Raw genomic sequence first — 24,878 nt, 5'->3', positions numbered from 1 at the left:
CTCAGCTCCTGGGCCCGGGCTCCAGAGGCTGGCCCGCCCCTCTCAGCCCCGCCCCTCCCCGCCTCCGCCCCGCCCCCCTCCCTGGGCTGGGGTGGCCCCGGGAGGCAGGGGGCGGAGAAGGCGGAGGGAAGAGGAGGAGCCCCGGGGCGGCCAGCTGGAGAGTAGCGGGCCGTAGCTGCAGGGCGGCCAGCCGGACGGCGCGGGCCATGAGGCGGCCCCGGGCCCCGGCAGCCCCAGCCTGCAGCCGCCCCGAACCCCATGGCCCCCGGCGCCGCCCTGGCCCTGCGCTTGGCCTTGGCCCTCAGCCTGTCGGGGCTTGGGGCCGCCAGCCGCCACTGCCCCGACCTGCCCCTGGACGGCTGCTTGTGCACGGCCGAGCGCGCCCAGGGACCCGGGCGGCCCAAGCTGCGCATCCGAGTGGCCTGTTCCGGAGGAGACCTGGTAGCCACGCCACAGCCCGAGCTGCTGCCCCGCCGGACCGTCAGCCTGTAAGTACAGCCAGCCGGGAAGGGGTAACGGGGAAACGGGGGGAAACTGAGGCAGGCGCCCCGCGCTCCTGCCGAGTGGCGAAGCGGGATTGCCATCTTGCGCCGCGGCCCCTGCCTCCCTCACTCGTGTGCCCTGTGTGTGCTCGGACCACGCAAGAGAGCCCCCTGCCCCGGGACTTGGGGACCTGGCAGCGAGCCAGCCCCCTGGGGAAGGGGGACAGCTGTGCCACGCGTGTAGGCTTGCCAAATCTCCCCCACTCCTGCTTTGCGTTTCTCACTTGAGACCGAAGCGTAGATCTCCTCTCACCTACTCGGGGCCGGTCTGGCAGGGTGCTGGATCCTGGGCCACCCCCACCCCAAGCAGTGGCTGGGGGCTCTCGGCTTTCCCAGGGTCCTTTGGCCCCATTTGCTCAGTGTTTCCTCCCTCCCTGAGGGAGCACAGGGGGCCTCGTGGCTGCACCCTTGCCCTGAGGAGGAGAAAGCCAAGAACACCGTGACCCAACTAACGTCTGGGGAACTTTTCTGGGGTTGTAAAAGTTTCGGAAAAGTTTGACACCAGAGGAACAGGTCCTTGGCTGAACTTGGCTCCCGGGCGGAGCCTTGTTAGAGCTGGGGACCAGCTGCCCTGCCAGAGCCGTCCGTGCCCCCAGCCCCAGCCCCCATGGCTACCCCAGCCGCGGGAGCCCCTGCCTCACTCTCCCCACTCCTCCCAGCTCGTCTCCCAGGCTTTCCTAACCGCCCCCCCCCAACCCCAACTCCCCATGCTTCTCCCAGCCCCCAAAGCCCTTCCAGCTCCCCTAGGTGTCAGCAGCACCTCCAGCCCCCTAGCCCCGCTACCCCAGCTCTCAGCCTCCTAGACTTCCTAGCACGCTTCTGTCCCCTCCCAACTCCCCATGGTTCTCCCAGCCCCTCTCAGCGCCCCCCTCCCTCATGTGCTTTGGAAGGCTCTCCGGAAACTGACCACTCGAGTTCCACCTCTTTAGACGCTCTCACTCGACGGGTCAGTATTTGTTTTGGAAAGGCTCGAAGTGTTTTCCTTTTCGGAATGAGCAGAATCTGCCCTGGTCAGTCTGTCTCTGGGCCTTTCTTTTCCTGAAGCATTTACTGATGAGGGTAGGCACATTCAGGGTGTCCCGGTGCAGTCCAGGACGAGGTCCCCCCCCCAACCCCAGCCCCGAATTCCTCGCCCCCCACCCCCACCCCCACCCCAGCCTCCTGCTGGCAGCTCACCACTAGGCCGAAAACAACCGGAAAGGAGAATTTGTTTAAACCCGAGTGGAGCAAGAGGGAAAGGCAGGGGTGGGTGGAGTGAGGAAAGACTCCGCTACCTGGTAGCGAGGCTGCTATCGCCCCCACAGCGGGCCGTGGGAGCTTTGGCGGCAGCGGCTGGACCTTTCAGACCTTGGCCCTTGGCCCTTTATTTAATGGGGCCACGTCTGAGGCCGGAGCCATGATGAGGGTTAGTGAAGACAGACATGAGCGCCCAAAGATTCCTGCAGGAGAGGGAGAGGGGGTAGGTCGCGGTCATGGTCACGTTCTGGAAATGACTCGCAGTGAAGCGGCTGCTCCCTCCAGCCTCTGCTCCGGGCCCTCGGCCTTGTCTGCTCAACGTCTTTCTGTTGACAGTTCATGCTGTGAACATCTTCACTGCTCACTGGGCTTTTCCTCAAGTCATCACTTTCTGGGAGACGCCTGGTAAAGAGAGAATAATTGACCACATCTGGAGAGCGTCAGCCTGTCACTATACAGATGTGGCGTGTATGCTTCAGTCTGGGCTGGCCGAGCTGTTGGCGCTAATGGGCTGGCTAATTATTCATGGGGGAGACTGCCCTACTCAGGAGGACTGCCTCGAGGCTGGAGAAGGGTGATCGTGTGTGTGTGTGTGTGTGTGTGTGTGTGTGCGCGCGCCGGCGCACATATGCCCTGACCTCACTCTCCTGTAAGTTTGGAGCCAGATCTAGACTCTAGGACTCCTTGGGAGTCTGGGCTGCTAGGCAGTCTCCCCTTCTCTTTTTATCTCCCCTCGGCTGGGCTCACACACACAGACACACACACACACACAGACAATTACCTTGTGTTTATTTTTTGCACATGCTGACTGACTCCCCTGACCCTGACAGAGTGAGAGCTTCCTCCCTTTTTTCTGTCCTTTAATTCCCAGCACCTAGAACAGGCCTGGCACACAGTGGGCCCTTAAAAATGCTTGTGGATTCATTGGTTCATAGCCTCCAAACCTTCTGAGTTTCCTCAAAGGGAAGAAAATTCACCTGAACTATGAGCTACATTTTCCCCTTTAGTCCCACTTCGACATTTCCCCCATTCCACGCCCTCCCCCCCTCCCCATCATCCTGGCCTGAGGCCACTTCCCTTTTCTGACTCCTCTTTCACTGTGAAATATTTAAGGAGCAATGTGATTGGAGCCGTTTGGGATCCAACATTCACTGAGGGTGCCAAGCAGGGAGCTGGGCTGGGTGGTGGGAAGCCCCAGAGCTGGGGGCTGGCAGCAGGCCTAGGGCAGTGATCTGTCATAGACCCGCATCCCCAGTCAGGCACTAATGTGATGCCAGGTGGTTTGAGCACTGATTCTGAGCTGGTCACTTCTGGTCTTCAAATCTGCAGCAAGCCAAAGCAGACCAGGTCCTACCCTGGAGAGATCTGGCAACTTGTGAGGAAGCTTAGTTGGGAGGGGGAGGAGGGAGACAACAGCAAGCATTGGCTAAGCACCTACTATGTTCCAGGCACTAAAGGAATCCTGGGGATACAAAGAGACACAAACAGTAGCCCCTGATTCCAGGGAGCTCCCGTTCTAATTCTGGAGGGGGTGGCAGAAAAACAAAACAAAACAAAACAAAAAACCAGGAGAACAACTCAGTACAAACAAGATCTATCTCTTCAGGGCAACTAGATAATAAGTGGAGGGAAGGCATGATCACTAAGGAGACTGGGAGAGACTTCTTGTGGAAGGGGAGATTCTAGCTGAGTTGAAGTTTTTAAGTGAGGGAGAAAAAAAAAATCGATTGATCCAGGGGAGGAACCATCCCAGCAGTAAGTCACTCCGGGCGATTTGTCCCCAGCAAAGTCTGAGTGAGTTAGCCTGCCCTGAGGTAGTGGCCTCAGGGCAGAAAGTGAGCATGAGCTGCTCAGACTGAGGCTTTCTGAGGGTCTTGGAAGCCCCCCAGGCTTAGCAACTTGGGATTCCTACCTAAACACGGATGGAAATGCATGCACACACAGGCATCCAGGGTGTGTAGTCAGGGATCCCAGAGGTGAATGTGGGTCCTGTTGGAGGAGGCAGAAACTTTGAGGGTGGGTGAGGGTGAAGGAGCTGGAGCTACCGGATGTGGAAGCAGAATGTGTCTGCCTGTCCTTCTGTCTGTCTGTTCTGCCTGCCTGTCCTTCTGTCTGCCTGTCCTTCTGCCTGCCTGTCCTTCTGTCTGTCTGTCCTTCTGTCTGCCTGTCCTTCTGTCTGCCTGTCCTTCTGCCTGTCTGTCCTTCTGCCTGCCTGTCCTTCTGTCTGCCTGTCCTTCTGCCTGCCTGTCCTTCTGTCTGCCTGTCCTTCTGCCTGCCTGTCCTTCTGTCTGCCTGTCCTTCTGTCTGCCTATCTGTGCCAGATGGTCCGCACGAGGCCATTTGGGGCCATTGAGCTGGATGGTCAGATTGTGGGTAGCATTGCCCACAGTGCTCTATGTTGTCTGAGTCAACTGGCCTCACAGGAAGGAGTTGATGGACAAGCAGCCCTTCATCTGTTGGGGACACCTCTACAGGTCTCTTGTTGGAGAAGTGGGAAGTAACCCTAGAGAGTGAGCAGGGCCTTGGAGCCAGGTGGCCAAGTCTGCTGCTTCAGGCACATTTCTGAGCTAACTCACAGGGCTCAGTCTCCTGAGTGCCCCACCCAGACCTTTGGCTCCCAGGGGGCAAACTCTCTCCTGCTCTGGTGAATGGAGCAGGGAAGGAGGAAATTGGAATTGGACTGGGCTGCTGTGCCCAGAGTCTGTTCAGGACCTCATCCCCCCAGGCCCCAGAGAGTGAAGGTTTATGATACCCAGCCCAGGGTTCCATCCACTGGATCCCAGGGAGCCCCTTAGCTGTCCAGAATTCTGTGGTCTAGCTAGGAAATAGGGCTGATGGGCTGCAGGGAACTTCGTGGTGAGCCAGGCTGATGGAGCTGCAGAGCAAAGCTTAGGAGAGCAGTGGTTCAGGCAGCCGGGAAGTCTGTCTGAAAAGGGCAGGCATTGGGCAGGGGCCTGACTGGAGCAGGACCACGAAAAGAGCATGGAAACATGGGGGAAGGGGACTGAGGAGCAGTCAGGTGGGGGCTGCTGGCCAGGCAGCTGTGTCATCAGCAGGCCAGGCCAAGAGGAGTGGGAGGGTGAGGCTGGGGTCAGTAGGAGGCCAGGGCCCTTGGCTGGGATGGTTTCCAGGGGGCCAGGCTGGCTGACCAAGACTGTGGCTGCAGCTACAGGCCCCCACTGGGGACCCTCTCTCCCCACTCCCAGGTCAGGGCCATTCTGGGTTAAAGGGTTTAGCTTTGCTGGGGCCCCAGGAAGTAGGACATGAGATCATGGGGCCTGCTGTGCCACAGCTGGGTCCTGTCTGTCAGTCTCATGTCCTGGGGCTCGTAATGAAGCAATGCTCTGGGCCCTGGGCCTGCATTTCCAAAGGAGGTATCATCAGGGCTGGCTGTTCTTGGGTAGTCTCACTCCTGGTCAATAGCTTCAGCCCAGGACGGATGGATGCCCTTGGGACTTCCATGGATTCAGCCCAAGTATGGAGGAAGGAGGAGAAAATGGGGGAGTGATCCTGCTCTGCTCCCAAGGCCCCCTGTGGCCAACTCTCTGGAAGAGATGAAACCCTCCCCATTTAGGGAGATGCTGACAACTGAAGGGTTTATTTGGGGGTGGCCTATGTGGGACTTCTGGAGCCAGGTCCAGGTGACTCCCCTCTTAACCTGCTAGATAGCTGATGGCTCCCAGGAGCGGATGGATGCCCCCCATGCTGTTTTTCCCAGTGAGGTCTGACTCTCTCTGTCCCAGCTGCCATAGACAATGACACTTGATCAGCCAAACCTCCCTCCACTGAGGGCTGTTCTGCTTGGAAGCATGCGCTTTAGCTTCGGTGGCCCAGAGGCCTCCCAGGTCACTTTGGAAAGCCGTGCCCTACTTCCCTTGTCCCCAGATGCCCCCCTCCCCCCTCCCTCCTCTGCTCCAGGGCCTCCTGGCTCTCAGAAATGCTCTTCTCTCATGGCCCCAAAGTCTGCTTACTTTTGCCCTCGCCTGCGCCCATCCTGAGGGCTGACTGGGTTCTCCAACCAGGCATTTGGCCTTCTTCTCCTCCTCGTCCTTCCCTCGACCTGGTCAGTTTGGGACTCCCAGGTTCACCATTTCCCTAACACCTTCTCAGAAGCCAGCCATCACCCGTGACCACCCAATGCTCCACCTCCCCGGGCCAGGCAGCTTTCTCTGTTCTGCCCACCTCAGACATCAGTGGTCCAGGAGGAAGTGACAGAACTGGCCAGCCATGGCTTTCAGTGTCAGCTGCTCCTCAAGGATATTCAATGATCCCCTTCTTCATCATTTGGCTTATGGGCCCCCAGAGCCTCACAGCTGAAAAGGTCTCCTGGGGTCACCAACCCAGCCCACTTCTGAGCTAGAACCACTTCTACACTGTCCTGACGGGGAGAGTTATTTCTAGAACATCCCATTCCCACTTGGGGGCTCTCCTCCCTGAGGCCTTCTCAATAACCTGCCTACAGCTGCTTCTCTGTAGCTGCCAGCTATTCTGCCCTCGGGGCTCAATCAGTAAGAGATAAGGGGAATCTCCATGTCCCACCCACAGGACTGCCCTTGGAACACTTGAACCCAGCTCCCCTGTCTGAGTCATACTATTCTCCAGGCTACACCATCCAGTTCTCCCAAATGGGGATGTTCTCAAAATTATCCATTTCCTTCCTAAAATCTGGTAGCCAGAGCTGACCACAGCCATCCAGAAGTGGTCTGGGTAGGGAGAGTGGAGAGTGAAAACTTCCTTATTGTGCCTGGTAGTCACGACTCTCTCAAGGTAGATCAGTGTCTAAATAGCCTACTCATATTGGCTCATATCAAGCTTTCCTCTTTATCAGATGAACTGATGCCCAGCCGTGGCTGCCTTGCCTTGCTGTTGTTGTCAAGTTACTTTGCAGTTGTGTCCAACTCTTTCTGATTCCATTTGGCAGAGATCCTGGAGTGGTTTGCCATTTTCTTCTCCAGATCATTGTATAGATGAAAAAACCGAGACAAAAGGGTGAAGTGACTTGTCTGGGGTCACACAGCTAGTTAGTCTCTGAGGTCACATTTGAACTCAGGTCCTCATGACTCCAGGTCCTGTGCTCTCTCCACTGCTGCTCCACCAGCTGCCCCTCCCTTGTCTTACACTTACCCAAGGGTAGGAGTGTAACACGTTTGTCCCTATTGTGTTTTATCCTCCTTGATTCTGAGGAGTGGCTAGCCCATCCAGGTCTTATCCAATTCTACCTGTTGTTGTGCCCTGAGTTTTCTTTTCCTCTCAGCTTGGTGCCATCTGATAAGTATGCAACATAGACCTTTGGCTAGTTGCTGATAGCTTGAGAACCCCATCCAGAGATCTACCATGTGCTCCAATGTTTCAGGCACCATGCCTTGGGAGAGAAATCAAACCATGCACCCCACCACACCTTGGACCAGAGAACACCTCCCTCCTGAGGAAGAGGCCAAGGATGTGATTTGTGTAGATGAAGCCCCAGAGGCTCTTGGTCATTGCTGCCTCCTTTTCTAAGGGCTCACGGACCATCCCTCTGTTTTCTAGAACTCTGCCAAGCATCAACGACAGCCTTAGTGACTTGCAGTTTGTCAATTCCTCTCATTCCGTTTTTTAACATTGTGACCATCCCAGTGTTGCTCGACTCTTCTACTCTGCATGGTCCTTTCTTTAGTGACCTCTGGCAGTGGCTTAGCCATACAGCTCCTCTGGGGGAACTTTGGCTCCCTGGCCTGGGCTCTTCTGAGTCCTTGACCTTCCCTCCCCTCATCCTCAGGAGGTTTCTCTCCTTATTTCTCATGCTCTCAGCCAGTTGTGGTTTGTTCTGCCCTGCCAATGATGCTTCTCTTTGGCAGAGAAAACAGGAGCAGCTTTTGAGGTGAGCAGCACAGGCTCCTTGCCATGATCTTACCTTCCCCGGTCCCTGGTGGTCCTTGCCCTTCTTTGTTCTTATCCAGCCCCCAGCCTAGCATATCCCTTAGAGCTCAGTGTCCTCTTTTTGATGCCTCCTGATTTCACCTCCCATTCAGTCCAAATCCATCCTCTCCCCAGCCCCAGGATGTAGCCCTGGTACAAAAGGCTTAAAAAGAAAAAAAAAAACATTGCAAGAAAAAGTAACCAAGTTTCTTAGTGGCCAATATGGCCATGTATGCAATATTCCGCCCCATATGTCCCCACATTTACAAATGATGGGAGAGATACATATTTTCCATGCTCTTCCGGGGCCAAACTTGGACATATTATTCACCCATAATTCAGCTTTATCTTGGTTGTTATTTGAAAGCCTCCAATAAATTTCAAGGCCCACACCCTTGGACTGAGAGATCCCACCAAGAGGTCAATGACAAAAAGACGGCCCCATGGACAGGCCACCGAAGTTTTCATAGTGGCACTTTTGTAGGATTTAAGATCTGGACCTGATTATTTGTGGTATGGCTAAAGAAAATGTAGCGCAAGAATGCAACAGAATATCATTACCCTGTAAGAAATGAGAATCATGATGAATGGATGAATGAATGATTGAAGAATTAAGTGTCGCTATGTGCCAAGTCCTGAGAATATAAACACAAAAGTCAGAGGGTTCTTGCTCTCCAGGGGCTTCCAGTCTAATGGGGGAGACAACAACACAGAGGGAAGGTCCCAGGCTTCTTAGGGGGTAGCCCCAAAGTAGACACTCAGGCCTTTTCTTTCATGTCATTTCCATGATAAAAAGGCATCGGCTTCTGATGTTGAACCATTGCACAGGGCCAAGGATCTGGGTGACAAAACCTTTCCAGGGTCCTCAGGAGCTGGGGCTGCAGCCTTTGCAGAAATAGGACCAGGCTTCATCCTTACAGGGGTGGCTTCCCAGGATGATGACACTGGGCTGGAAGCCTGGTTCTTCCAGGCTCTTGGGTCCAGGGTCCTGGGCTGTCCCCATTAGGGCCTGAGGGGAGATGGTGGTCAAGGTGCTGCTGTAGGAAGTTTGGCCTGCCTGTCACCTGCTGTCTCCTTTGCTCCCTCAGGGGCCCTTGCTATTTCAGCTGGGTGGGCTTGCCCACTCTGTAGGTGGCAGTTGGTTGGCAGTTGGTGGGGATGGCTGATCCCATCTCCACAGGACTTGTTTCCCTGGATGATGGCTATGAGAGCTAGGCTGGAAGCAGGACCAGTGGTCTGGGAGGTGTATCCTGCCACTCTGAGGTTTTCTCCCTATTGGTATGAAAAAATGTGAGGACAAATCATCCTTCCTCCTTTGCAGAGGTGGGGGATGGTAGATGTGAAACACTGCATATAATGTCAAATTTTGTTGATGCATTCATTGCTTACTTTTGCCAAGCTTTCTTTCCTCTTTTAAAAAATTCTTTGTCATGAGAGATAGCTCTCAGGAGAGTGGGGGTGAGTGGGATATTTTGGGAACAGTAGGTGGTTTATAGAGAAAAGAAATCAATAATAATTTTTGAAAGAAAAAAAAAAGAATCCATTTTATCTTTTTCCCCCCAGAAATCAAAGTCACTGGCTTATGCTTTATGGATTGTTCTCTTCTTTCTGAAAAGACAAACAGAGAATAAAAAGATAATAGGGAGCCACAAGAGTTTATTGAGTAGGGGGTGACATAGTCAGGCCATCACGTTTGGAAAATCATTCTGGTGACTGATTGGAGGATGTGCTGGAATGGGGAGAGATTTGAGGCAGGCTGACTCTCCAGAGGTGAGGGGTGAGGGTCTTTATCAGAGGATAGAAGGAGGGATATTGGAGAGATTCTGCAGCCGTGAAATCAACAAGAGAAACTGCAGAGATGAAATCAACAAGAGATGCTGCTGAGGTGAAATCAACAAGAGATGCTGGAGAAGTGAAATCCACAGGCCTTGGTACCCTATTGGGTCTGGGGAGTCAGAGAAAGTGTGGGGTCTATGATGATGCTGAGGTCCCAAACCTTGGAAGATTCCCTCTTCACAGAAACAGGGAACCATAGGAGAGAAGACAGTTTGGGGCAAAGAGAATGAGTTTTGGCTTTGGACATATGTAGTTGAAAATGTCTATGGGACTTCCATTCTGAAATGTCTAAAAGGCAGTGGATAATGTGGGATTGGGACCTAGGAGAGAGTGTAGGGCTAACCTCAGTGAGCCTCGATTTCTTCTGGGTTATATGGGAGTTAAATTCTATTACTAGGATCAAACATAGAATTGTTTGGCCTTTCAGCCTTCCTGGGATCCGGTCACTGACCTTCTGACTGTTCCTCGAATACAGGACACTCCATCTCCAGATTCTGGGCCTTTGCCCCTGCCTGCAATGCCCTTCCTTCCTCCTCATCTTCCCTTCCTGGCTTCCCTGTCTCCCTTCAAGTATCAGCTACAGTCCTACCTGACCCCCCATTAAGGGCCAGTGTCTTCCCTCTGGGGATTATCTCCAGTGTATCCTGCCCATATTTTGTGGGTACATAATTGTTTGCCTCATGGCTCCCTTATTGGACTGGGAGCTCTTGGGGGGCAAGGACTCTTGTGTGCCTTTGTTTCCTCAGGGCTGAGTACAGTACCCAACACATAGTAGGTGCTTAATACATGCTTGTTGACTTGGCTTGCTTTGGAATCATCTGCCTAGAACGCAGTGGGCTGATGAGGTCACTGGGAGATAATATGAGGGAAGGAGAGGGGAGAGCAGGGGAAGGGAGGGGAGAGGAGAAGGGAGGAGGGGAGGGAAGGTCTAGGAGAGATCCTTTTGGAGCATTCCCAGTTACGGGCACCCAGGGGTGATGGTCCAGCAGAGGAAGCAGCAGTGGCCGGATAACTTGGAAGAGAACCAGCAAACAATAGTATGACCCGAGCCCAGAGAGTGTCCAGAAGAAGAGGGTAATGGGGAGTGTCAGAGTCTACAAAGAGGTCAAGGAGAATGAGGGTTGAAAGCAGGCCCCTTGACTTGGCAGCTAAGACATCGCCGATGACTTCAGAGAGAGCAGTTTGTGCGATGAGGCAGATGCCAGATTGCAGCAGGTTTACAAGGCAGTGAGAAGAGAGGAAGTGGGGGCGGCTTCTCTCAAGCTTTGCTGAGAAGGGGGAAAAGATAGAGGACAATCACAATTGGGGATGGAGAATAGGGACCTAATGAGGAGTTTTTGATTTTTAGGACGGGTGTGTTTGCAGGCAGCTGGGAAGGAGACAGGAGATGGGGGAGACGAGAAAATTCTAGAGTGGAGACCATAGGGAGGCAGTCTGGGGGATCAAACAGGAGGGGACCGGATGAAGGCTAATTTAGCAGGACTGCCCTGGCAAGGAGAAGGCTTACCTCTGCCTCAGAAACTGGAGCAAAGAGGAGCAATGAGGGAACATTGGGCCCTTGGGAAGAAGGGCAGAGGGGTGGGGGGCGGAGAAGGCCTCCATTGTCCGAGGCCGAGTTCTTGGCTTGGGGAGGGGGAGGGCGCAGGGTACCGCAAGAAGCTTGAGGAGAGGAGAGGTCGTGAAGGCTCTCTGCTAAACCCCTGGGGAGTGCTTGCCACTCCTCAAGATCTTGCCACCCAGCTTCCCTATCCCTCGAACTCAGGGCCTTGCACATGGATGGCACAGAGTGACACCCACACCCACATTTGGCATCTGAAAAGCAATGATCCGTCATCTGCTCTTAGAGGGCTTACAGTCTAGTCAGGGAGCCTTGTGGTGTTTGGTGGTGCCTCTTCCCTTCAGTGTGGGTGTGATGGCAGGTGGTCACCTTGGGAGCCTGGGGGAGGAGTCAGTCGAGCCTTCTGTAGGGAAGAAGGAGCAGCCCCCTGTTGGGATCTGTCTTCCTGACCCAAGGGATGAGGAGATGGTGCCCCAGCTAGGTGGGCCCTTGTCCCAGGTCTCAATTTGTTGACCTCAGTCCAGACCCATCTAAATGCCTTCAGCCCAGGACCACTCCCCCCCACCCCGTCAGTGTTCCAGCCCCCTGCTCTCCTCTTTCAGGGTCTCCCTACCCTGCTCGAGCCCCCATTACCTCCAGACTGGTCTTGGTTCATCCAGAGGGCTCTCCCCAACCCAGAAATGGACTTGGTGCCCCTGCTGGTCCCTGCTCCCCAGTCTTCAGGGGTTCCCCAGTTGATTCTGGGACAGAATGTGAATTCCTCAGCTTGCCCCTGAGCTCCCACATCCCTCAATGATCGGCGCCTCCAGCCTTTCCTATCTTGCTTCTCCTTCGTCCCCCTTAAAGGGGCCAATTGGCTGTCTCAGTAGTTTCTTCTCCCACCTGTAGGCACCCCTCACTCCCAGATGATAGAACCTGGCCTCCTTCACCACACACACACACACACACACACACACACACACACACACACACACTGTCTTCTCCACAGTTCTGCTGTTCTATATTTCCTTCCTAATAGGCTCTTAGAGCAGGAGAAGGGACCTCAGGGAGCGGCATTTGGCAGACGAGGACACTGAGGCACAGATAAGTTAGGGGACTTGCCCAGCGTCACACAGGCATGACAACTGGAGTTCTTGGACCCCAGATTCCAAGCCCTGCTTGTTGGACCACACTTCCTTTTGTGCTGCTCCCACTTCTAGAGGCTCTCAACTCTGTTCGCTTGGTCTTGGTGTCTGTGCTTGCTCTTGCTCAGGATTTCCTTCCTTTCATTCAGGTCCACGAGAGACTGAGTCACACAGGGTGAGGGTTGTGATGGGCAGGGCAGAGCCCACAAAGGCTGCCTCTGGCTCGGGGTTCATTTCAATAGAATGGTGTAGGAAGCATGCTGGCTGGGGATGGGGGAGGCTACTGAGGTGGGGAATGAAGGGGCTTCCCCAAAGCCCCAGGCCCAGGCTGAGGGCCCTAGGGTGGGTGGGGATACCTCACCCTTCTGGTCTTGGGCAGGTCTTAGCTGTGGCCAGTGAGGGGGTGGGGAGTTGAGGGACCTGCTTTGGGTCATGGGAAGCTCATTACCCATCCCAGGGATGATGGGGACCCAGCACTTAGTACAAGGACCCCTGCTCAGCCAGCCCCTCAGATGGCCGGGGAAAGGAGGAGGGAGCATGGCTGGATCCCCCCAGGAGATGCTCCTGAGTGTTCGCGCAGTGCCAGGTCTGTATCTGTGTCTGCTGCAGGGCCAGGGATGCCCGGCTTCGGGAGAAGCACCAACTGCAGAGCAGGGTTTTGTGGGCATCTGGCACCCCCAGCCAAGCCCTCCGTGGAGCCTGGGCTGCTTCTGCCTCTTACAAATGCTATCAGGGCCCTGGGGCCTAACTAGCTGACCACCCCCCTTTCTGGTCCGAGGTAGAGGGGGAAAAAATTGGCCCAGTCAGGGGGAGAACCAGGGATGGGGGAGAGAAACCCAACTCCAGCCCTTTCCCTGCTATAAAAAGCTGATCAGTTTATTTAAAAACAGCCTTCCAGGTGCCTTGCCCGTGCCCCAGAAACGTCAAGAAGGGTTTGCATTCTGCTGAAGTCTGTTCTGAAGTTCACAGAGTCCAACCTAGCTGCTCTCCCTTGCCATCCCCACCTGAGGCCTCCGGCATCCTGGGGAGTGGAAAGCATTTCTCTGCAGATTCTAGATCCAGAGTGCATGAGTGTGTGTGTGTACGCTTGCATGTGTGCATGTTCATGTGTGTGCGTACATGCATGCATGTGCCTGTATTTTTATATGTGCACATGTGTACTGTCCTGTGCGTCTTTGTATATGTGTACATGTATGTGTGTCTAGGTGTGTATGTGTTTGTGTATATGTTCATACATGTATATGCCCGCATGTGTCTATGTATAGGCATTGTGTGTGTGCATGTGTGTCATGAGTATCCATCTGTGTACATGAATATATGCATCTGTGTATCTGTGTATGTGCATATATGTGTGCATGCATATTTGTGATGTATATATGTGTCTGTACATGTCTATATGACTGTATGTGTGTGTGCATGTATGTGTGTCTCTATGTGCACTGTATGTTTATATGTGTGTCTGAGTATATGCATGTATATATGTGCATGCGTGTCTGTGTATATATGTATATGTAATGTGTGCATGCCACTCTCTGTGTGCATGTTTATATGTGCATATATGTGCCTATGTGTGTGCACGTGTATGTATGTGTGCCATGTGTGTGTCCCACTCTGTGGGTCACTAAATATTTATTAAGCCCTTACCATGTGCCAGCCACTGGGCTAAGCCCTAGGGACACCAAGGGAGGCAAGAGCCAGTCCCCGCTCTCCTGGAACTGTCTCAAGGTGGAGACAACATGAATGTGGCTCTGTACAAATGAGACCGAGGCAGGATAACCTGTGTTCACGTCATGTTCCTAAAATGTCCAGGACAGTGTTTACAAGAGCGTGTGGACAGAGCTCCAGTCCTCACTCCTCTGCCCATCCCTGTGCACAGTGCATGGGACAGAAGCCCCCGACCCCCCGGATTTGTTTGGTTTGGGCCCAGGAAGTGTTTTCTGAAGCTTCCAAGGATTCAGGAGGACAGAACAGGGAGGGAGCGAGGGAGGGGGAGTGCAGCAGCAGCAGTGGCAGCCAGGCCATCTCTCCCTTCCTTTCATCCCATCACAGGAGCTCTGGAGGGTGTCACCTCCTAAACCCCCAGGTCCTTTTCCTCCCCAAGCTCTGGCTTGCAGCTAACCCTTTACATGTTGCCTTATTAGAGCGGATCTGATCGTCTGTCGTGTCAGGTTATCCTTTTAGGGATAATTCTGTCATCCATGCTATTGGCTGCCTCTCCCGGCCTCGTGTGTCCCTCTGGGGCTGGACAGGCATATGATAATCAACTCAGGCCGAGCTCAGACCCAGCAGCTCTGAAGGAGATGGAATCTAATGAGTCTGGCTGCAGCCGCGGCTTCTAAGCCAAAGACAGCCCCTTTGAGGAGCCTGGGGGCTGGGGGGGGGTGCCAGGCTCCTTGTAGCCCCTGATTTTGAGACATCTCCCACCCCTCCTGTTCTCTCTCTGCCTTGTGGGAAGAGGAGCAGATCGTTCAAAGTCAAGGAAGTGCTCGGAGGCCATGTCGGACCGCCCCTGGCCTGCTTTGCTCACGGGGGGCTCTGGGCGTCCCCCCTCCATTTCTGTGCAAAGCTCCAGCTTCACAGCAGCCCCATGAAACCAGTGTTGAAGAAGCTGAGGCTGAAAAGGGTCCAGTCACTTGACCCTGCAGATGACCAGCCATTCAACAAACATGTAGCACCTTCTTTGTGCTGGGTGCTGTGCTAGATAGTGGGGGTAAAAAGCAAAAAGAACCCACAACTGTCTCCTTAAGGAGGGTTACATTCAACGGGAGAGATCCCCCATTTCATTCAGAACCCACAGTATAAATGCAGGGCTGGTGATAATAATAATAATAATAATAATAATAATAATAGCGATAATAATAATAATAGCGATAATAATAACGATAATGATAAGAATAGCAGCTAGCATGTATGTAGTGCTGATAAGAATAATAATGATAATAAGAATAATAACCATAGCAGCTAGCATGTATATAGTGCTATGAAGTTTGCAGAGTGTTGTACAATGATTCCCTTATTTGATCTCACCACAACCCTGGGAGGGAGGTGCTATTATAGTCCTCATTTTATAGAGGAGGAAATGGAGGTTGGGAAATTAAGTGACCTACCCAAAGTCACCCAGCTAGGAAATGTCTGAGGCTGGATTTGAACTCAAGCCTTCCTGACCACTGTCCAGTGCTCAGAGGGGCAGAGTCTTGAAGGAAGCCAGGGGTTTTGGGCACCAGAGGAGGAGAGGGACAGTGAGCAGCCACCGTGAAGGCTCAGAGTTGGGAGATGCAGATTGGGGAGGGGAGGAGAAAGGTGGGGAAGGGCTTTGAAAGTCACAGAGAGAAGGTAAGAGATGTTGTGGAGGAGGAAATGACAAGGCTGGGCAGCTGATTGGATGGGATGGGGTGGGGAGCAGGAATGACCCTAAGGGAGTGAACCCGGATGACTAAGGGCATAGGATGCCCTTGACAGGAGGAGAGGAGGGTTTGGGGGAAGCAAAAGGTTCGTTTTGGGGTACGCTTACCAGGCATGTCGTTTAAGAGCTCTGAGAGGCAGTTGGTGTGGGGGGTTTATCTGGGGAGTCACAAAGGTTCAACCTCAGGAGGGCATAGTGCCTCTAAGTGCTTCCCCACTGGGCCACAATGTTGGGGGAGCACTGTTTTCAGTTCCCAATGCCCCATTTGAAGTAGGACATCAGATCTGAGGGAGGGGAGGCCTTGGGGGCCAAGGATCCTGTTCTGGGATCTTCTGAGGACAATCCTGGACTTGGCAACAAGTCCCGAGGTGGAGGCACACCAAGTCTCCCTGTGGGAAGATAGACGATACGGATGGACAGTCTGCCAAAGTCCCCCCACGTCCCCCCCACCAGATGTTTAGTTTCTCAGTGATGAAACATCTCGAAAGCAAATTTCCCCCAATTCGCAGGATGTTGCCAAGTCCTTCTGGGGAGCCCAAGTCTCCCTGGAGAAACAGAGGGCCTCAGAGGAAGGATGGGGCTTTTGGTGGGTTGTTTTTCGTTTTTTTGTTGTTTTTCTGAGATTTTCCCAAAGTGATTAATCATTCCTCCTTGGCACTGACATGATAGCTACAACCCACAAGATGAGCCTGGGAGAAGAGCAGGGTCAACAGAATGTGGTCAGTGCTGGCTGGAGACTAGACACGAGGCTCCATGTCTGGCCCCTAAATCCCCAAAAGGCTGGAGCTCCCCCTCCAAGTGGGAACCTGGTCTCAGGGCCAAGGAAGGTTAGGATGCATTTTCCACAAACCATGGCTGGTGAAGTTGAGAGAGGGGAGAAATGCCAGTGGAACCCATTCCATTCAGTGCCTGTGAGTGTGTGCTGGGCCGGAGCCACGAGGGGCTCTCCTGAGCTCTGCACACACCACCCGCCACATCGCACTGGACGTGGAGAGGGGCGAGGGCAGACAGAAGTCTGTGATCTGCCGAAACAGCAGAAGCTGCACATTATGATTGTCCCACTGTCCGGGGCAGAGTGCTGGGGTCAGAGCCACTGTTTGTCCAAGGCTAGAATCAGGACTGTGCTTGAAAGAAATGCCCCCTCCTCACCCCGGCCTCCCCAGGTGGCATGGCATGGGGACCCTACTACATGCCTGACACGGTGTGTTGTTCCAGGCTTCCCCAGTTCTGCAGCAAAACAGACTGTCGCTTTGATCTTGCCCTGTCGATCCCTGTGCACATGCGTGCATGCACACACACTCACACATACCACACATATACATATACACACACATACCACAGACCCCCCACATTCACACACACCACACACATGCACATATACACACACACCACAGACCCACACATAGACACATCACTCACACACACCATACACACACACCACACATATGCACATATACACACACACCACAGACCTACACATACACACATCACTCACACACACCATATACACACTACACATATGCACATATACACACCACAGACCTACACATACACACATCACTCATACACACCATACACACACTACACATATGCACATATACACACACACCACAGACCTACACATACACACATCACTCACACATACCATACACACACACACACACACACACACACACACATACACACACACCACAGCATAATGATATTTTAGGCTACTTCAGCCTGGGTGAGTGAAGCTTATTGACCATTGATGGCCACATCTGACAGGTCATGGTTTTCAGTCCTGTTCCAATGAGTGTGCCCAGAACAAGAGGACAAATGCCCTGACCCTGCCAAGCCCCTTGGGTTCTGCGGTGACGGCGACTCTGGAGAGATCTCTGGCCCCAGGAAGGCAGCCGTCACTAGTGGACCCTCTAGTACTTCTGGGTGAGACCGGACCTCCTGCTTGTCTCTCTGGGATGACTCAGAGCCACACATACCAGTTCTGACTTCTGGGGCTCTACAGAATAAATCTGAGTCTTCTTCCCAGGGAAGGGTCACCTTGAGTCTTTCCTGCTTCAGACCAAACACCTGCAGTTACTTCAACCCTTCCTTATAAAATGGTTTTGAGGTACATGTGACCTTAGAGGCAGCTTGTACAAAATGGCTCCTCAAGGGAGGCTGGACGAGCAGCCCCCACCCCCTGCTCTCCCCTGAGTCCCAGATCTGCATCGATGACCCAGTAATCTATTGGAGATCCCAAAGTGACCACAACCCAAGCAGAACTTCTTCTCTTGCCTCCACATCCTCCTTGTGAGACCTTGTCGAAAGGTTAGACAGGCGAGCCAATGCAAACGTTCCTAGCCTATCACCAACCCCTACACATGGAAGATGGTGAACCTCTGTGGGCTGTGAGTGGTTACCCCACATTCCCAGTATAGACACCTCACTACTTGGTGTTTAAAATCGGAACTCTTTCTCCCCAGGGATCAAGAGTGTGCAGAAGGGAGAGTGTACCCCTGGTTGGGTTGAGTTGGGGGGATGTTTTTGTGACTGCTGTCCCTGCTGTGTCTTCTCAGTCAACATCCCTTGTAAAAGGGAGGTGTCGGTATCTGTAGCTTTATCTAGGTCATCTACATAAAATTATATATATATATATATATATGCACATACATACATATACATCTATATTTAGAATACACTCAGGAGTTGAATACAAGGGAGTGGTTTGGGAGGGACGATACTCCCAGGTAGGAGGGATCAGTGAAGACTTTATGTAGAAGGTCGTGCTTGATCTTTCTCTTGAAGGAAGAGAGGAATTCCATGAGGCAGAGGCAAGGGGAGAGTGTTGCCCAGCCTTGGGGGACGGCCACAGAGGCAAGTGGGAGACAGGGGCTGTGAGTGAAGAATAGGCAGGATACTCTGGCTGGATCAGAGGGTACTCAATACGGGGAGGCCAACGGGGCTGGAAAGATAGGCTGAGGTGAACCTTCTGTCTCCCACTTTGGTGCCTTTGTCCTGTGCCTGGGATACTGTCCACCCTCAGCTTTGCCTCTTTAAGTGCTGGTTTCCTTCAGGGTTCACTTCCCATGTGTGCCCCATCTCTAGGAACACTTTCTTGATCTCTTTAGTTCTTAGGACTTTATCTCCCCTCCTGCCATGGCTTCATGCCTTGGTGTAGATATACATGAGGATGTGTCCCTAGAGCATAAGGTCTTTGAGGGAAAGCCTGCTTTCATTTTTATCTTTGCCCCCAAGTGCCTTGCACAGTGTGTGGCATGCAGCAGGTGCTAAATGGTTGTTGAAGTGAGCTATTTTATAGACAATAGAATTCAGGGAATAAGTCCATATCAGGAGCTGAGCTTTTGTAGGGATGTTGGCCAATATGGGGAAACAAACTGCTTTGCCTCAGTTTCCAGAGACTTGACAAGCCAATCACAAAGGATTCCATTTGAGGCTTGAGAAGCACCTTTGGCTTTCCCGATTTCCTGGTTCTACAGATCTCCCTTTGTATCAGTCCTGAGAAGTCTTACCGTGCTTCTCTCCACTCATCATACCCATAACTTCTCATGGTTCAGGATGATCTGGCCATGTTGTCCCAGGTACCAGCTTTGTTTCCAGTCCTCAACCAGCACACAAAGGCCTGTGTGATAATTTTGATGATTGTAGTGCCCTCCCATTGCTGCTCAACCAAGGCATAAGGAACCCATCTAGCAGAGCTGGGCACATTGTCAAGGGGATTCTGGTCCAGAGAGGCATCTCTGATGTCCCTCCCAAACCTGAGATTCAGTAATTTTGTGAGCTGGGTCAAGGAAGTTGCAGAGGGAAGTGTATTTGAGCTGGAGAAAGACACCCAACAGGTGCTGACTGGCTGTGGAAACTGCTGTCCTAGACTGGGCAGGGCTCTTGGGAGGGTGGGGTGGGGTGGGGGTGGGGTGGAGGAGTGGCTGAGCCCAGTTTGTCTTGGAGTGGACATCGCTTCTCCCTCTCCATGCCCTCAGTTGTCTCTGGCCCTGACTTTTGCTCTTCCTTCCCCCACCCACCCATCCCCACTCTTCATCCTGCCCTCCTCACCTATCCCCTCCCTCCATCCCGGTTGTCCAAGCATCTTAGTTCAGCAGCCACAAACCAGACTTTCCAGAGATGTTTTCTCACTTACTTTAATTTACAAAATCCAGGCTTTTCTCCAGAGCCTGGAGATGCATAGAGGCCATGTTGGCTCTGGTGCTGGATCTGATCCAGATGCCTCTTGATCACCTCTCCGAGCTCCCACCTAGAAGACCCTGTTTGTTCGCTGGACTCAGGGGGCTTTGCCTGTCCTGCCCATTAATCACAGCCAAACTTTCCTGGGATGAGGACTCTTCCCTTTTGTTCTGCCATGGGAGATGAACCTGGGCAGGGTTACATGTGCTTATCCCATTGAGGAGTCCTGTCTGTAGCATCACGCATCTCTGTAGCCCACTGGAAAAAGCAGATTAGAAACCCCATCTAGGCAGAGAGAGCCGGGCTTGGTCCTGGGTGGCTGTGGCTTTGGGACACTGCTACACTTGGGACAAGGCCAGTCACTACCATCACTGCCATGTCCATGGCCTGCTCTCAGTCTTGGCTTGGGCCAGGGTCCCAGAGCCAGGAAGAGTTCATTCAGAGGCCTTCTCCTCTCCTTCTTCAAAGACAAGTCTCTGAATGAGTCCAGAGACTGACCAACTTGACCATTTGATTGACCAGTTCAATAATAGGTTGGATGCTTTGGAACTTCCTGCTGGATTTATTCCGAATAGCAGAGGTTGGGGGAGAACTGCATTTGAGGGCCTCATCTCTTGCCTAGGGGCTAGGCAGTTTACCAGGAGTTGGTACACCTTGGTCAAGTCCCTTAAGTTCTATGGGCCTCAGTCCTCTCATCTGTAAAATGGGTGGGGTGGGGCCAGATGGTCTTGGAAGTGCCTTCCCTCTCAAGACCTATGAGACCATAGCCATGGGGGGTTGAAACCTCTTTCCTTTCACAAGTATTTCCCATCCACACCTCTCTTGAAATGAAAGAGGAAGGAGTTTTTGTTGTCCATCAAACAACGACATTGGTGAGCACCTCTCTTGGGCCAGGTCCTAGGAAGAAGCCAAGACTGTAGCAAACCAGTTCCTGCCCTCAAGTGATTTCCACTGCAGAAGCAAGATAACACCGAGACCTGCGGACCTACACGGGGAGGGAACTCCCAATGTGCACGCCAGCCCATTTACAGGTGTGTGGTCTCAGCGAAGGACCTAGAACACTGAGGTTTGGTGACTGGTCCAGGGTCACACAGCATGGTCGTGTAAGAAATGGGACTTGAATAATTTTAACCACTCCATTGCACATGTGTGCACACATATGTGTATACACATATAACCACGTATAAAATAAATAGGTAAGAGACCATCTTTTGGGGTGAGGCACAGGCAGCCAATGGATCTACAAAGGCTGCATCCAGGAGATGCTGTTAGTGCTGAAGATTCCAGGAGGCTGAGGAAAGGAGGGGGATCTTTCCAGACTTGGGGGACGGCCAGAGAAAATGCCCAGAGCTGAGAGATGGAGCATGTTTGTGGAACAGCCAGGAGGCTGGGGTCACTGGTTGGAAGGGTATGTGGTAGGGAGTGAAGTATAAGATTACTGGAAAGGTGGGAGGGGGCTGGATTATGATGGGCTTTGAATACCAAGCAGAACATTTTGTATTCACTCCCAGAGACCATAGGGAGCTACTGGTATTTACTGAGAAGCTGTCAGTGGCATAGTCAGACTTGTGTTTCAGGAAAATCACTCTGGTTGCTGAAAGGAGGCTGAATTAGAAGGGGAGAGACTTGAGGCAGGCAGGCCCCCCTCAGCAGATCTAAGTTAATGAGGGTCTGCATCAGGGTGGGAAGTGTGTTAGAGAAGAGAAGGGGGCATAGTCCACAGATGCTGCAGAGCTGACATTGACAAGAGATGCTACAGAGGTGAAATAGACAAGAGATGCTGCAGAGGTGACATATAGACAAGAGATGCTGCAGAGGTGACATTGACAAGAGATGCTACAGAGGTGAAATAGACAAGAGATGCTGCAGAGGTGACATTGACAAGAGATGCTACAGAGGTGAAATAGACAAGAGATATTGCAGAGGTGAAATAGACAAGAGATATTGCAGAGGTGAAATCAATAGGCCATAGGACTATATTGATGAGGGATAATGAGGGGTCCAAAAGGAATCCTAGGTTGGGGGATGGAGGGCCTGGGAAGATAGGGGTGGCCCTCTACAGTAATAGGGAAGTTTGAAAGGAGGGAGGGTTTGGGGAGAGAGATGATGAGTTTGTCTGTCTACATGCAGAGTTTGCTTATAGGACCTCCAGTTTGAGATGGTGATATGTGACCTTTATAGATGGATGCAGATGTGGGCAGCACCAATACTAAGCTCGTGGCCTTTCCCTGCCTCTGTAAGGACCCCATGAGCTTCTACTCTGTTGTGGCGAGGGATCAGGGTCATTGGTCACCACAGGTCACACTTCAGCTCACATTCCCCAGGGTACGCCAAATGAACAGACACATTCCTACAAGTAAAAATAAGTGAGCTGCTCCAAGTGTGCTAGAGCAATGGTGAAGTCACATGGGTGCAATTTTAAATGTACTGTTTGCACAGTTCATTAATGGTTGTCCAGGAATTTGCCCAAACCTCATGTTTGTGTGAAGCTCCCAGGGCTCAGCCCCAGTCAGGGAAGGGTCAGACAACATGCCCTCCCTTTTCCCCTCCCTCTCCCTCTTCCCTTCCTCTTCCTCCCCCTCTTCTGGCAGGGCTCGGATCTGGAAGCCCATGGCTCATCTTCTCTCCAATGCCTGAGCTTAGCAGGTACAGGCTTTGGGGGAGTGGGGAGCCATCCTTCTCCTTCTTTAATGGTCCTTGGCCCTAACCCTAATGCTCCTTGTTCTCCAGTCACTGGCTGCTTGCTGGGATGATGGCCGAGTGCTTTCTTGTCCTCTGGGTCAGGCCAGTGATCTGGGCCTGGGGCAGTAGTGTGGCCTTCTGAAGCAGACAGAGACTTATCAAAACCGCTCAGACCTTTGTTTTCTTCCTGATGCTGATACCCTCCCTATCACAAATGGGGGCCACCAACCCCCAATTCAGAGGGCAAACTCTATCTTTTCATTTAGTCAATAGTTCAGCATGGCATTACTGATGTGACCCTCCATCCCCTGGGGCATATTGCCGCCTATCTTTGCTCTTCTGTGTGACTCCTGTTGTAGCCCCAACACGGATCTTTTGCTGGGGGCCTTCTAAAAAGTCTCCAGATATCAATGCAGCATCAAGAATGACCGTCTGGGATCTCTTGGCCTCACTCCATGACCATCTGCATGGCCAATCCCACAATTACTTGGTGCCAGTGATTCCAGTGCTTCTTGGACACAAGTCCACCTGCTCCCTCCTAATGTTCCCTGTCCTTTAATTGCCCTCCATCTGAATCTCCAGAGCCTGTGGAGTTCTGTGGTCAAACAGAGGACCTGTGGCAGAGGGTGATCCCTGTCCAGTCAACACCTGTGGCGCAGGCTTTTCTCTTTCTCTGGTTTGTCTGGTGCTATTCTGATGAGCTGCTGTGATGTTCAATCACCCATGTGCTGTGGCCTGACCCTGGGCATTTTCTATCCATCTGGTTCTTCTTATGTAATATCTGCCCAGACTTCAGAGTGAATCTGAATCTCTACCATGCTCTAGGGCTGGATGTGGCAGGCCCATGCTCTGCCCCTGGAATGCCTCCCTACCTCCAGGATCTGGCTCCTGCATTTGTGTTCCCTCTAATGCCAGAGGGGTCCATGACCCTCCCCCTCCCACCCCCCATAGTCTGGGTGCTCATGTCTTAGCGATTTAAAACTCTTGGGAAGACAGAGAGGAGATGGTGGGATGAGGTGAATCCCTGCCTCCTCCAAGGAACAGGATTGTGAGAGGTCTCCATGTCATGACACACAGAGATCTGTTGAAGAACCTTTGACATATATCCAGAGAGAATACTTGGAGTTGGGGAGTTGGGAGGGAAGAGGGTACCAGGGGATGTCTTCCAGTATTTGAAGTCAGTATCCCATGTGGAAGAGATTGGACTTTTCTGTGTTGGTCTTCAGAAGACCAAACTAGAAATAATTGGTGGGATTTAATCCAGTTCAGCTCCACAAGTATTTATCAGATTCATGCTAGGTACCAGGCAGCAGACCAGGTCTGGGGATTCGAGGACAAAGCCAAATCATCCTTGCCTTCAAGGAGATGAGCCCTTCTGGGGGCTCTAGCCCAGAAGCCAAGACATTGTGTGGACCCAGTGCATTCAAGAGGAAGAAAGTGCCCAGGAATCAGAACAAGCTCCCTGGGGCCCTGAGGCCTTCAGACATTCTCAGAGGTCAGCTGCAGGAGGTGTGAGGAGTCACTTCTGCCAAGTCAGGGGATGGGATCCTGCCTGTAGAGCACGGTGAGCTCACCCATTTGGTGGGCACAGAAAGTCCACAGAAGAATGTGAAATAAGGCTGGCAAGGTGAATGCAAGTCAGATGGTCAAGGACTTTAAATGCTCAGGTGTGAATTGGTACATTTTATCCTAAAGGAAATAGAGGGCCAGTCAGGGTTCTTGAGGGTGTGTGTGTGTGTGTGTGTGTGTGTGTGTGTGTGTGTGTACAGGAAGTAACATGGTTAGATCTATTTTCAGGAATATCATTTGTGAAGGGAGAGCCTGGAAGTCATGAGGCCAATAAGTAAGATATTGCCATAGTCCATGTAGAAGATGATGGGGGGGGGCAGCTAGGTGGCACAGTGCACCACCCTGTATTCAGGAGGACCTGAGTTCAAATCCAGCCTCAGACACTTGACACTTACTATCTGTGTGACCCTGGGAAAGTCACTTAACCCCAATTGCCTGACCAAAAAAAAAAAAAAAGATGATGGGAACCTGCACTGGGTTCAAGGTAGTATGCAGGAAGAGAATGGAACGAATTCCGTTGCCGATGTGAATGACTACAAGGGCAACCAAGAGGAAAGAGGGAAATTTGGAGGAGACAGGGTTTGGGGTGGAGGAGAACGAGTTCTGTCTGGGGGGTATTGGGCTTCGATATCTATGGGATCCCCCCCAGAGATGCTAGGGGATCCCCTCCCTCTGCTCCACCCAGAAGGTTGATTGTATTCCTGGGGATTCCACGACCCCTTAGTTCCTCAGTTCCAAAAGCACATTGTTCTATCCTTTGTCAGAGGTCACAGGCTGGTCTCTTTCAGGGCACAATTGCCTGAGCCTGGTGACATGGCGACTGTTGCTGCCTTTCTGGTGGTGGCCCC

The 24,878-nt window shown here is 52.6% G+C and overlaps 1 protein-coding gene across 1 annotated transcript in view; it reads left to right on the top strand.

Moving 5' to 3' along the window:
- The first annotated feature begins 258 nt into the window (after positions 1-258).
- The window catches only part of ADGRA1 (adhesion G protein-coupled receptor A1), a 299,237-nt gene continuing 274,617 nt past the window's right edge, over positions 259-24,878 (top strand). The window contains exon 1 of the mRNA XM_043988669.1: positions 259-488. Within this exon, the coding sequence (XP_043844604.1) occupies positions 259-488 (230 nt within the window). The remainder of the gene's footprint in view (positions 489-24,878) is intronic.

This window comes from Dromiciops gliroides, chromosome 2 (assembly GCF_019393635.1).
Source record: "Dromiciops gliroides isolate mDroGli1 chromosome 2, mDroGli1.pri, whole genome shotgun sequence".
Classification (NCBI taxonomy): Eukaryota; Metazoa; Chordata; class Mammalia; order Microbiotheria; family Microbiotheriidae; genus Dromiciops; species Dromiciops gliroides.
Note: the sequence above shows the minus strand (reverse complement) of the source record. Positions and strands in the feature narration are given on the sequence as shown.